The following is a 13,125-nucleotide window of genomic DNA, read 5'->3' on the forward strand; positions in this document are numbered from 1 at the left end:
TCACAGGAAGCAGGAGAATGGGTCTTCCCAGGAGAAGTGCGGGGCCACTCTGCGCCAGAAAAGATCGGCGCCTGATAGTTAGCAACTACCTGCTATGTACTTAGCCACACAGTAGAGTAGAAGTCCCAAAGTCACTTATTAATAATAACCATCTAGTTCAAACCGTTACTATTGTATGTGAATCACTTTGTAAGTTCCAGTAAATAATCATTGTTTCTAGGAAGGTCAAATAGTCGCTGTCTCTTGGAGTCCTGTCACTTCTGTGGTGTGAATCTATGGAAGAGAAGTTTCATCTAGTATTACAGATGAATATAATAACTCGAACAATAGTGAAACTATCTCCTGTGAAGCCAAGCCATGACTTAATAGAAGTGCATAATTGACGGTGACAGAGACCTTCAGAAGGCCCTCGGCTGACTTGGTAACCTGTGGGGATTGGGGTCCGAATTGTTGTTCCATCAGGATTTTTGTCAGATTGAATATTTGTTTGCATTGTTGCATTGGTCTGGAAAAGCTTTACTTACAATTTTTAGTATTTTGGTTGCTTCTTACTTTGTGACCACTTTGTGGTCTTTTGTGTCTGCAGCTGAGAAGGTATCCTCCCTGGGGAAAGATTGGCACAAGTTCTGCCTGAAGTGCGAGCACTGCAATAAGACGCTTAATGCTGGTGGACATGCTGAGGTAAGGTCCTACCCAAAGAAAAAACAATTATTGGACAGCAAACTATTTGGTATGTCAGCATGAAATAGTACATCTCATATGGGTTCATGGCAAAACTGTGAAATATGCAGCGATTGTTGAAATGCAAAGTAGTTCTCAATCTCTGAATCATTTTGGGAGAAAATAAAAAACAAACGGTGATGAAGCTTCATTTGCCCCCAAAACTTTATGTACCAAACTCATCCTTCCACCAAGGCATTTGCATAGAAAACACATCGTACAAGATATAGGTGAATAACAAAAAATAGGACAATAAATAAAGCCTGAGTAGTGACACATGATATCTCAACACAAACCTGGAATGAAGACAGTTGTCTCTGCCATCGAAAGGGTAAAGGAACCTCCTCGTAGTGGGGATACAAGGAGAACTCTACTTACTAGAGAAGCATTCTGGTTCTTTAATCTAGGGACTAGATTCCCCGAGGCTTAGATCTGCTTTTCGAGATATCATGTGTCACTATTAAAGGGAACCTGTCACCCCCAAAATCGAGGGTGAGCTAAGCCCACCATCAGGGGCTTACCTACAGCATTCTGGAATGCTGTAGATAAGCCCCCGATGTATCCTGAAAGATGAGAAAAAGAGGCTGGATTATACTCACCCAGGGGCGGTGCGATCCGATGGGAGTCGCGGTCCGGGGGCTCCCATCTTCTTACGATGATGTCCTCTTCTTGTATTCAGGCTCCGGCGCAGGCGTACTTTGTCTGCCCTGTTGAGGGCAGAGCAAACTACTGCAGTGCGCAGGCGAAAGGTCCGAGAGGCCCAGTGTCTGAGCACTGCAGTACTTTGCTCTGCCCTCAACAGGGCAGACTAAGTATGCCTGCGCCAGAGCCGCAGCACGAAGACCACAAGAGGATGTCATTGTAGGAAGATGGGAGGCGCTGGACCGCGACGCCCATCGTACCAGGACCGCGACGCCCATCGTACCGGGACCGCCCCTGGGTGAGTATAATCTAACCTCTTTTTCTCATCTTTCAGGATACATTGGGGGCTTATCTACAGCATTACAGAATGCTGTAGATAAGCCTCTGATACTGGTGGGCTTAGCTCACCCTCGATTTTGGAGGTGACAGGTTCCCTTTTAAGGCTTTTTTATGCAAATTGTCCTATTTTTTGATCATTCACCTACAGTATGTCTTGTTATATTAAGATGTGTTTTCTATGTAAATACCTTAATCCCATTTAAAAGTCAGTTTTAAATGTCAAGTGATCATTATCCTATTGGATTCATCCTTGCCCATTTAACAGACCTTGAGGAAGAACGCTTTGAATTGGAAACGCGTCACCATGTTTCCCTGCTATCCGTTTGCCCTAACAGGGAATTTTTAATTGCTTGAATAAACTGGATCATTTTTATACCGAACAGAAGCTGGAATTGTTTGCTTTTTTGTACTGAAAAACCTGGCAAAAAAGCTTTGCAAAGTCTCCATATGTTGGCACAGTGTGGAGTTGCTTAAAAATTTAGCAACTTTTGACATTTTCAAGCCTGCTTTGAATCAGCTCTGCCAGAATGAGCGGAACTGAGGAGGACCCGGGGCAGAATAGGGGTCGTGGCCAAGTCTGGCCATTTTAATTAATTAAAAGTGCTGGCGTTTTGAATGCTACGCCATTCAATGCAGAAGATGCTCCAAATTCATCAAGTGCCGTGCACCTCTCAAAGGGACACTGTCACCTGAATTTGGAGGGAACCATCTTCAGCCATGGAGGCCGGGTTTTTGGGTGTTTGATTCACCCTTTCCTTACCCGCTGGCTGCATGCTGGCTGCAATATTGGATTGAAGTTCACTCTCTGTCCTCCGTAGTACACGCCTGCACAAGGCAATCTTGGGTTGTGCAGGCATGTACTATGGAGGACAGAGAATGAACTTCAATCCAGTTCCAGTTCTAGCAAACTTCAGACGGGCCCGGACATGTACTGGCTTAAGCAGTGGGACACGTCTGGCACTGCAGGATCTGAGTCCATGGTGGCGTAGTGTGTTACTTATGGTAGGCCTTGTTACATTGGTCCCAGCTCTCTGCAGTTCATTCACTAGGTCCCCCCGCGTGGTTCTGGGATTTTTGCTCACCGTTCTTGTGATCATTCTGACCCCACGGGGTGGGATTTTGCGTGGAGCCCCAGATCGTGGGAGATTATCAGTGGTCTTGTATGTCTTCCATTTTCTAACTATTGCTCCCACTGTTGATTTCTTCACTCCAAGCTGGTTGGCTATTGCAGATTCAGTCTTCCCAGCCTGGTGCAGGGCTACAATTTTGTTTCTGGTGTCCTTTGACAGCTCTTTGGTCTTCACCATAGTGGAGTTTGGAGTCAGACTGTTTGAGGGTGTGCACAGGTGTCTTTTTATACTGATAACAAGTTTAAACAGGTGCCATTACTACAGGTAATGAGTGGAGGAAAGAGGAGACTCTTAAAGAAGAAGTTACAGGTCTGTGAGAGCCAGAAATCTTGATTGCTTGTTTCTGACCAAATACTTATTTTCCACCATAATATGCAAAAAAAAATGACAAAAAAACAGACAATGTGATTTTCTGGATTTTTTTTTATCTCAGTTTGTCTCCCATAGTTGAGGTCTACCTATGATGTAAATTACAGACGCCTCTCATCTTTTTAAGTGGTGGAACTTGCACTATTGCTGACTGACTAAATACTTTTTTGCCCCACTGTAGTTCTATACAGCTTGTAAAAATGAGCCTTTTTTGCAATTTATTGCTTATTAAAATTTGCAGCAGTTGTTGAGATATTATCATTTTTCTGTTGTTTACAGCTGGTTGGCTACAAAACCGACCACCTAGATGGCTTATAAGCCCTACACTGAAGCTAGCCGTCAAAAGGTAATTGTGGGCTGCAACGATCCTGGACCGCTTCACAATAATGCTGACAAGCTCATTAGAAAAGAGCTTGTACACAGTGCGCATTTTCTACAGCGGCGGTCGGACTCCACGGCAACAAGCTGTAGCAAAAGATAAGTGTAAATATCTCAAGAACTACTGAACAATTTAATAAGCAGTAAATTGCAAATTTCCTTGTATTTACAAGCTCTTTCTGGTGATACCCGTTCATGAAGATGAGGATAACCCCTTTGAATATATTAAGCACTGTGGCGTTCTACACTGAATTTACATTTCTTGAAACCCAAGTGACACATTTAGGAAGACGTACAGATTTTTTTGTACCACTTAATATACTGAACCCAGGAAATAAAACTGTAGACTCAGACTCAATGATTTTCCAGCGGAATGCCCAATCTGACTCGATTTGGGATATGGTGTGAAGTTTTCCGTGCCTCCACACGTCCAGCTGTGACTTCTCTGATCTTGAAACATTAGCATGTTCGGGCCTTTTCACGGCTTAGCCGAACTCTTCTCCATTTCTTGTTTGGTTGCCATGGAGACCCTCCATTTCCACGCCACGGACAATAGAAATATTGTCTGCGGTTGGGAACAGGTGGTTCCCAGGAGTGCGCTGTAATCCGAAAATGACTCTGGGATTGGAGCACTCGCCCATTGTATAACCTTTCACGTCGCTTGTTTTTCCTTCTGCAAAACTGAGGTTTCATCACAGGTAAGATTTACACCCTTCTTGAGAAAGCTCCAGATTTATAATGACTTAAGTCATTAATTTGGCTGAGACTTTAACATTTTTTGAAACATTTCATATCGGGGTGGGGGGGTTAAATGGTTAGGAGATAGAGGAAACCTTAGTCACTGTTTAACCCCTTCACGACCTGTGACGTATAAATACGTCATAGGTCGCCTCCCTCCCTTTTGATATGGGCTTCAACGCTGAGCCCGCATCTTTTATGGCACATGACTGCTGATATGATTAGTCTGATCAGCTATTATGAGCCCCTAACAGCTGCGGGTGGAATCACGTTCCACCCACTGCTTTTAAGATGTGAAACACCCCTGCTTTGTCAGTACTTTGAATATTTTGAGAATTGTAGCCTTTATAACATGCAGCAAAGGATGTCGTGCACAAGGGGCAATGGATCATCGATTAGGAATGAGACTTGCTGAAGCTCCGGATCACAGTAAGATTCAGCATCACATTCGGACCTACCATGTGCTGCTTTATTTGTCAGTGCATCTGTCTCCACAAGTGAGGAGCAGATGAGTAAATCGGAGGACTATAGGGTGGAGCAGTCATTTTTGCACAGGGCGAGCATTTTCCATCTGTGTCCGCTGTGACATCTGCAGCTCAACAGTGCGGAATCTGAAGTATGTCCTGATACTCTGCATATAGTTATCTGATTATTTCCGTCGCTTAAAAGACCAAGCCTGACAATAGCCTTTTTTTTTTAACTTTATAAAATAGGATTTATCTTTTATTATTATTATATATTTAATTTATTTAGTGCTATTAATTCCACAGCGCTTTGCAGACATTATTGGCACTGTCCCCTGATGGGGCTAACAATCTAAGTTCCCTATTAGTATGTCTTTGGAATCTTTTCCTTAAAGGGAATAGAACAGCAGGTTTTTGCTATGTTATCTGAAAGCAGCGTGATGCAGGAGCAGAGACACTGATTCCAGCTATATATCACTTACTGGGCTGCTTGGTACAGTTATCCCTATTTTCTCTGCTGTAGATGTAACAGCACTATGACTGTGACCCCAACCACACCACTGATTGGTAACTTGCTGACAATGTACACAGGAAGCTGCCAATCGATGAAGGGGTTACAGGTTAGCATGACTACTGTGCATGTGAGACCTGGTCCTGCAGTGATTGTCTCCTGCTGATAAAACACTGTTTGTTATGGAACTAGAAGAAGCTGCTGAGCAAATGGCACATGGCTTGAATCGGGCTCGCTGCCTCTACATTATTCTGCTTTCAGAATAAATAGCAAATTCCCTTTTTAATGTGGAGCTGGACAAGTCTGATATCCAGTATTCATAGAAATCATTATTTATTTTATTTTGCCCTTAATTCCACAAATGAGTTTTTTTTTTATTTCTTTGCCATTTAGCTTTATTACTAAACGTAAATACATAAATCCAGTTTTGAGCAATTTTTCCACTATTGCTTCCATCTTGGAAATGCTATGCAATCTTTGGCCAGCATGTTCATAGAGCAGGACAAGTTTGTATTTTATTGCGATCACTGGAATTAGTGTGAATGGATATGTGGGGAGTTCTACCTCCCAGCATCCGTGACTCTTCTTGTGATTAGCCAGCCTGTAGAGGCGTGATGTCAGGCCGGCTAATGACATTGCAGATGGGCCATCATTGCACCAATTGTAGAAATCACCGCTCATTCTGGGTTTAGGAGTCCAGTCCTCACCTGTGATTGGCCGATCTATTTGCACACTGGGATGGCTGTGATCATTAATACTGAACTCCAAACCCAAAATGAATAAAATACTTTTTCAAAGCTAGAATTAGTTGGTAGTGAGACTTGATATTCCCAATCATGTATTAATTTGCTGCATCAGATTACATACATTAGTCGGCAGTCACAGCGCCCTGAGGAAGCCCAGCATGCGAAACGCGTGTTGGGGCTATCTGCTGGATACCGACTGCATGGGAGTACACACATGGGTAAGCCTAATATGCGGCACGCCACTTAGGCGTATTTAAGGTCACTCGCACTTTATGGGCACTGCTGCAATATGGATGGGTGTAAAAAGGATAGGATAGAGTGATGCCTATGAGTCACTGGCCACTTTGCCTTAGACCATAACGCCTCCCCTTCCATTAGCGTCCAGATAATGCCCTGTCTTTTTTAAGACATTTACTATATCGGCTGCTGATTGGCAGTACCCTTACCTTTTATGTGTGTGTTCTCATGTGGCTGGTTTCCTTCGTAGTCTTTCACCTTATCCTCATCATTTAGTATTGTATTATTATTTTTTGTTGTTGTATTTACTTGAATAAAATGTATACATTTTTATACTTAATCTGTTGTCATGAACATTTATGGGGCATTATGCTCGTGGTTATTGATAGGATTCTATTTGTTTGGGAGTTTTGCCCCGTTTTCCCCCTGTTGGAGTGCAATGGGCATTTCACGTGGAAGGGATTGTTGTACTAGCTATTACATCCACAAGTTCGGTTTTTGTAAAAAAAAAATTAGTCGGCAGTTGATGTAGCGCAGACTTTTTTTAAAGTGTAGATTAAATACCACAAACACTGCAGCTGTAGAGACGTTTAATTGCCGGGTTCCTGTTCACAAAGAATCCTTTTTTGCTTCACAAGAAGCTTTGCCAACGTAAAATGATGTAATGTAAAAACAACACATATGGGCCAAAAAAGAACCCTAAAAGAATACACAAATCAGTAGCTATGATAACAATATGTAGTTGATACTTCAAAATATTTCTAACACCATGGTTAGTTTATAATTGAAAATTCAAGAACACTATACAGTTAGAAACCATGAGATCACATTAACTGTCCTTGTTTGGTTAACCCGTAGGCACATAAAATACTATTTAAAACCGGCACGTAGCTGCTTGCACTCAACGTTTATTTAGACATAACCTACTGATTGTTTGGGGTCCAGTTTCTGGTAGCCCGTGCGATCCAGAGATTGGGGCATTGGAACCCTGAGAATAGGTTTCTGCAGTTCCGTTCTGAATAGAGTGCAGATACTTGTGAATGCGCAGCCTCTGCTCCATGCATTGTCTATGGGATTGCCGAGTACAGAATTTTCGGCAGTTCCATAGACAATGAATGGAGCATAGACCAAGCATGCACATCTCTACTCCATTCAGAACAGGTTTCCATAGTCCTGGTCATGTAGTTGCAGAGCCATTCTCTTGGTATTGCTGGGGGTCAGACAGGGGTTAACTTGAGTTTTTGGGGAATAACCCTTTAGCTGAATTTTTTAATTTAAACATATATGTATGTATATTATTTATTTATATAGCACCGTTGATTCCATGGTGCTGCACATGAGAAGGGGTTACATACAAATTACAGATATTGCTTACAGTAAGCAAACTAACAATGACAGACTGATACAGAGGGACGAGGACCCTGCCCTTGCGGGCTTACATTCTACAGGATGGTGGGGAAGGAGACAGTAGGTTGAGGGTTGCAGGAGCTCCGGTGTTGGTGAGGCGGTAGCTTCGGTAGTGGTGAGGAGGCAGCGGGGTCAGTGCAGGCTTTCCTGAAGAGGTGGGTTTTCAGGTTCCGTCTGAAGGATCCGAATGTGGTTGATAGTCGGACGTGTTGGGGCAGAGAATTCCAGAGGATGGGGGATATTCGGGAGAAGTCTTGGAGGCGGTTGGTTGAGGAGCGAATAAGTGTGGAGGAGAGAAGGAGGTCTTGGGAGGACCGGAGATTACGTGAGGGAAGATATTGGGAGATTAATTCAGAGATATATGGAGGAGACAGGTTATGGATGGCTTTGTAGGTCAGTATTAGTAATTTGAACTGGATACGCTGAGGGAATGGGAGCCAGTGAAGAGATTTGCAGAGGGGGAAAGCGGAGGAGTAGCGAGGAAAGAGATGAATTAGTCGGGCAGCAGAGTTAAGGATGGACTGGAGAGGTGCATGGGTGTTAGCAGGGAGGCCGCAGAAAAGGATGTTACAGTAGTCTAGGCGGGAGATGATGAGGGCATGCACAAGCATTTTAGTAGATTGACGGTTGAGGAAAGGACGGATTCTGGAGATATTTTTGAGCTGGAGGCGACAGGAGGTGGACAGAGCTTGAATGTGTGGTTTGAAAGACAGGGCAGAGTCAAAGGTTACTCCGAGGCAGCGGACTTCCGGTACGGGAGAAAGCATGATCTCGTTGATTGCGATAGATAGGTCAGGTAAGGACGATCTATGGGATGGAGGAAAGATGATGAGTTCATAGTTCAGATTTGTTCACATTGAGTTTGAGGAAGCAAGAGGAAAAGGAGAATATGGCAGATAGACACTCTGGGATTCTGGACAGCAGAGCGGTGACGTCTGGGCCAGAGAGGTAGATCTGAGTGTCATCAGCATAGAGGTGGTACTGGAATCCATGGGACTTTGAGTTGTCCCAGGCAAAGTGTATAGATTGAGAAGAGTAGAGGTCCTAGAACAGAGCCTTGGGGGACTCCCAACAGAGAGAGGGTGGGATGAGGAGGTAGTGTGGGAGTGGGAGACGCTGAATGTGCGGTTGGAAAGGTACGAGGCAATCCAGGATAGGACAAGGTCTATCTCCTGTCTAATATCTCCTGTGACCCCAGCATGGATGTACAGCAGTAAGTATTTAATACAATACAACAAATGAATATTATAGCAATGCTACTCACTTGGAGAGTGATCTGAGGTATTACAGGAACCATTCCTATTTAAAGTCGAGCTGGTTTATTGCAGTCCCCATAAACTAAATTTCAAATACAGCCCTTGTCCGGCTCAAAGTACAACATAAAGTCCATGGCTTAGAGTCCTGCTTCTTAGTCCTTTATCAAAGGTATTCAATGCAGGAGATCTGCACACCTCCATACACACAGGCACGCACGTGTGATACAACAGTTCTCAATTCATAAAGTGAACCACACCCACGGGTGGAGATATGGTGAGCAGCAGTCTCTCCCAACTCATCGGCTGATCACAATAACCTATAATGGCAGATTAACCCCTTTTAGTCCTATATGTACTAAAGCATTACTTCAAGTTTATCTCTCAACCACTTGGTGTCCGATATAATGGCCTGGAATCCCACCATTCCTCAAATATATATTGTACAGCTGGTCTTTCTCCTTTTTTCTGAGGAGCACCCGAGGTCGGAAATTCTATGGCTGTTTAAACCGCTGCTGAGCACCTAGTTCTGAGGTAGCAGTCTGGAGATAACCTCTGTGTAAGAGACTGTGCCGCCCTGCTTGCATTTTCTTGTTGGTGGATTTTTGCCTCAAATATATAGGCAGAAGCTTTCAGCTCGTCATTCAAAAACACACAGGTATTATTCAAAGGGAATCTGTCACCAGGTTTTTGCCACCTAATCTGAGTACACCATAATGTAGAGACTGCTATATCTGATTAGAAGTCCTATTGTACCTCATGAAGGGCTGTAGGACTCATCAAAGATGCCTGCCTCATTGCTCCAGAAGCAATGCAATTATCTAGATCTTGAAGCTTGAACTAAAATTGGGCCTAGGTCCACTTTAAAAAGAAAAAAAAAAGCCCTGTTACGGCTTGGGTCGCATTGTTAAATGTAGTCTGGGGCTACACTGCACAACAAAGATTTTTGGCCAAAATTCGCCCTGTGTAGCTGCTACATAATACTGTCATACAAGTAGATTTTGTTGCATTGTGATGTCTCGTGTACAGCGAACCAATAGCCCTCCATATACAATATGATGGCCCCATATGTCCTCTATGTACAATTTGAAGGCCCCACAGCCCTGTACCTACAGTATGATAGCCTCACAGCTCTCTATATAGTGTTCAATGGCCCTACATTCACTTGCATATAGTATGATCGCCCCACAGCTTTATACATATAATATGATGGACCTACATTTCCTTACATATAGTATGATGGCCCCACAGCTCCCCTACATACAGGATGATGGGCCCCACAGCCTCCCTTACATACAATATGATTCACACAAAGCCCCCTGCATATAGTGTGATGGCCCCATTGGTCCACTATGTACACTATGATGGTCAAACAGCCCCTTACATACAGTATGATGGCTTCACAGTTCCCCAGAATAGAATATGAAGGACCCACAGCCTTGTATGTACAATAAGATAGCTCCACAGCTCTCTATATGCAGATTAATGGCCCTACATTCCCTTACATATAGTATGATGACCTCACAGCTCCCTATATATAGTATGATGGCCCCACAACTCGATAGGTAAAGTTTCATGACCTCACCACTCCATTACATACAGAATGATGACCCCACAGCCCCTTACATACAATATGATGGCCCCACAGTCCCCTTACATACAATATAATGATCCCACATACCCCTTACTTACAATATGATGACCCCAAAGCCCCCTTAAATACAGAATGATGACCCCATACAATTTGATGGTGCACAGCCCCCTTACACACAATATGATGGCCCCACAGCCTCTTTACATTCAATATTACATATAATATACAGACTCCTACATACAATGCCCCCACTGCACTTACCTCCTAACGTTCGGCTTGTCTCCTGTCCAGCCATATTGCTTGGAGATCCTCTTTGGCAGGTATGACATGACTGCACACAGCGAGCTTTGTGGCTGCATTTGCTATTCTGTGACTGTACCTTTGCCACCCAGCCTTAACTCACCCCTTTGCAAAAAGTGCACCTCATGGGTCACCTGTTTTAGACCCCTGATCTAGACAATGCAGTTGCTTGTAATCAAAAGTATATACTGTATACTATATTACTTCTTGAAACCCTCATTCCTGATCAGGTATATGTGCTTGAGTCATACACCATACACCCGTAGCCATAATCTAATGACCTCATTTTGGTATTGTAATTTGAAAAGGCATTTTTCCATAGACATGAATCATTCCTCCAGTCAGAGCCAGGTGTCTGTGAAAATGTCTCTGTCTTGCGTCCCCACCATTTACGGTATATCACAGTAGATACATACCATAGTAAGCTGACCGGCATTTCTTATTGAAATAATTGTACAGTAGAATTAATTTATATTCTAAGACAAAAAAACATTTTGTGCTTTCTGCACATCCAGATAGGAGATCTGTTTTTTTTTTTATATAAGGCTTTGCTCAAATAGGATCATGGTCCTAGTTTTAACTGTGAAGAAAACAAGTGAGTTCACTGCAGCAAAACTATCAAATTGCAATCTATATTTAGACAGTGAATATCAATAATGTACAATTGGGGACTTGTTTTTTTTTCCCGAGAACTTCATTTTTGAAAGAGGGGTTTTCCTGTTAGATCATCTTTCCTGACTTTGCCCCATACACATGCACACTCATCCCATGTGAGCATGCTTGCATCCTGCATGGAGAACTGATGGCTACTTTTCTCCTTTGTGAGCTTAATTCAGGAAAGTGTTGACTTTCTTATGATGAAGCATCTCCCAAGATTTTTATAAAATCTACATCTCATCATAAAGTATTGGGAGAATGATGAATCCTAAATGCTTGAGCTATACATACCTATTTTTTATTATTTTGTGCTAGTTATAATACGTTTTCCATTCCTCTTCATCTCATTTCAGCATGATGGAAAACCTTACTGTCACAAGCCTTGTTACGCCTCATTATATGGACCAAAAGGTGAGCGATTTCATTTTAGTAGCATAATACTATATCAGCTGAGTGTGAATAATCTGGAGGTACACTGCCCGGAGTTTTTTTTTATAAGCTTTGTGCTGGTGAAATGACTGGTTTGTTTCTCCAATGGAACCACAAAGGGGAAACCGAAAAAGTCCAATCAATCAATGAAAACAAATAACTGGGTATAAAACCCCTGAAGAAGCAGTTTTCGGTGAAACGCAAGGTACAGGCTATCTCTTTCCAGCTATGCATGCTGGTAAGTTTGAAAAAGAAATAGACCTTCTTTTTTCTGCAGGTTTTGTGTGAAAGGACAGGTAGTCTTTAAATTTAATTAAAGTGCAATTGTAGTAGTTCAGTCGTAAAATTATGTTCACACCTAGATGCTTTGATGTCTTCCTCCGTTTCACAGACGTTTTCACTGTTGAACATTTTAGGTGTTAATATTGGAGGTGCCGGGTCTTACATCTACAGGAAGCCAAGTGAAGACAAACCAACATCTCCTACTACTGAGGTAGCTCCAAAGGTGGAGGAGAGAAAAATCAGCCCAGCTCCAAAGACTCTCAACAAAGGTGAGAGACCAAAAAAAGGGCACGCATCTGATTTTTCTTAAAATCTCAGAATTAATCTGTCAAAAAAAAGATAGTTAACAAACACTTAGAAGTATACGGCTGCTAATATCACTGTTGATTTGCACACTTGCGACTCTTGGAAGATTCCAAAGAGAACGGAACCTGATTACAAGTCTTGTAGGATAAAGGTTCCTTGCGGCTCTTGCTACATAGTTTCTTCCCTTCATTGGATCAAACGGTGGAATTGCTAAAAAAAAACCAAAAAAAAAACCGCTCGAATACCCTCAATATAAGACACAAGCATACAAAGGATTGTATATGCTCACCTGCCTGGGTTGTGACCCGGTACAACTCCATACTTGTAGGAATAAAGCACTGCTGCCCCAACCTCTGACCCACACACCAGTGGAAAGAAACTTATTCAAACCAAACAGGAAAAAAGAGCGATAAATCTCAGGCGCTGCCACAGGGTGAAGGCAACTTCGCGTTTCGAAGTTGGGCTGATTCCTTCATCTGGTATGACATATATCTGATGAAGTCATCCCGACTTCGAAAAGCGTTGTATGAATGCATGAAGATACAGAGATCATACACCCTTGTCTTCACTCTGTGGCACTGCTTTTTTCCTGTTTGGTTTGAATACAGTGGAATTGCTAGCAG

General features: G+C 42.8%; 1 protein-coding gene across 1 annotated transcript in view; it reads left to right on the forward strand.

The window, feature by feature from the left end:
• LOC138641566 (cysteine-rich protein 2-like) overlaps nt 1-13,125 on the forward strand; it is a 106,686-nt gene that overhangs the window by 73,587 nt on the left and 19,974 nt on the right. Inside the window, exons 2-4 of the mRNA XM_069729036.1 lie at nt 587-681; nt 11,839-11,896; nt 12,331-12,465. Of these exons, the coding sequence (XP_069585137.1) occupies nt 587-681; nt 11,839-11,896; nt 12,331-12,465 (288 nt within the window). The remainder of the gene's footprint in view (nt 1-586; nt 682-11,838; nt 11,897-12,330; nt 12,466-13,125) is intronic.

Source organism: Ranitomeya imitator, chromosome 1, assembly GCF_032444005.1.
Source record: "Ranitomeya imitator isolate aRanImi1 chromosome 1, aRanImi1.pri, whole genome shotgun sequence".
Taxonomy (NCBI): Eukaryota; Metazoa; Chordata; class Amphibia; order Anura; family Dendrobatidae; genus Ranitomeya; species Ranitomeya imitator.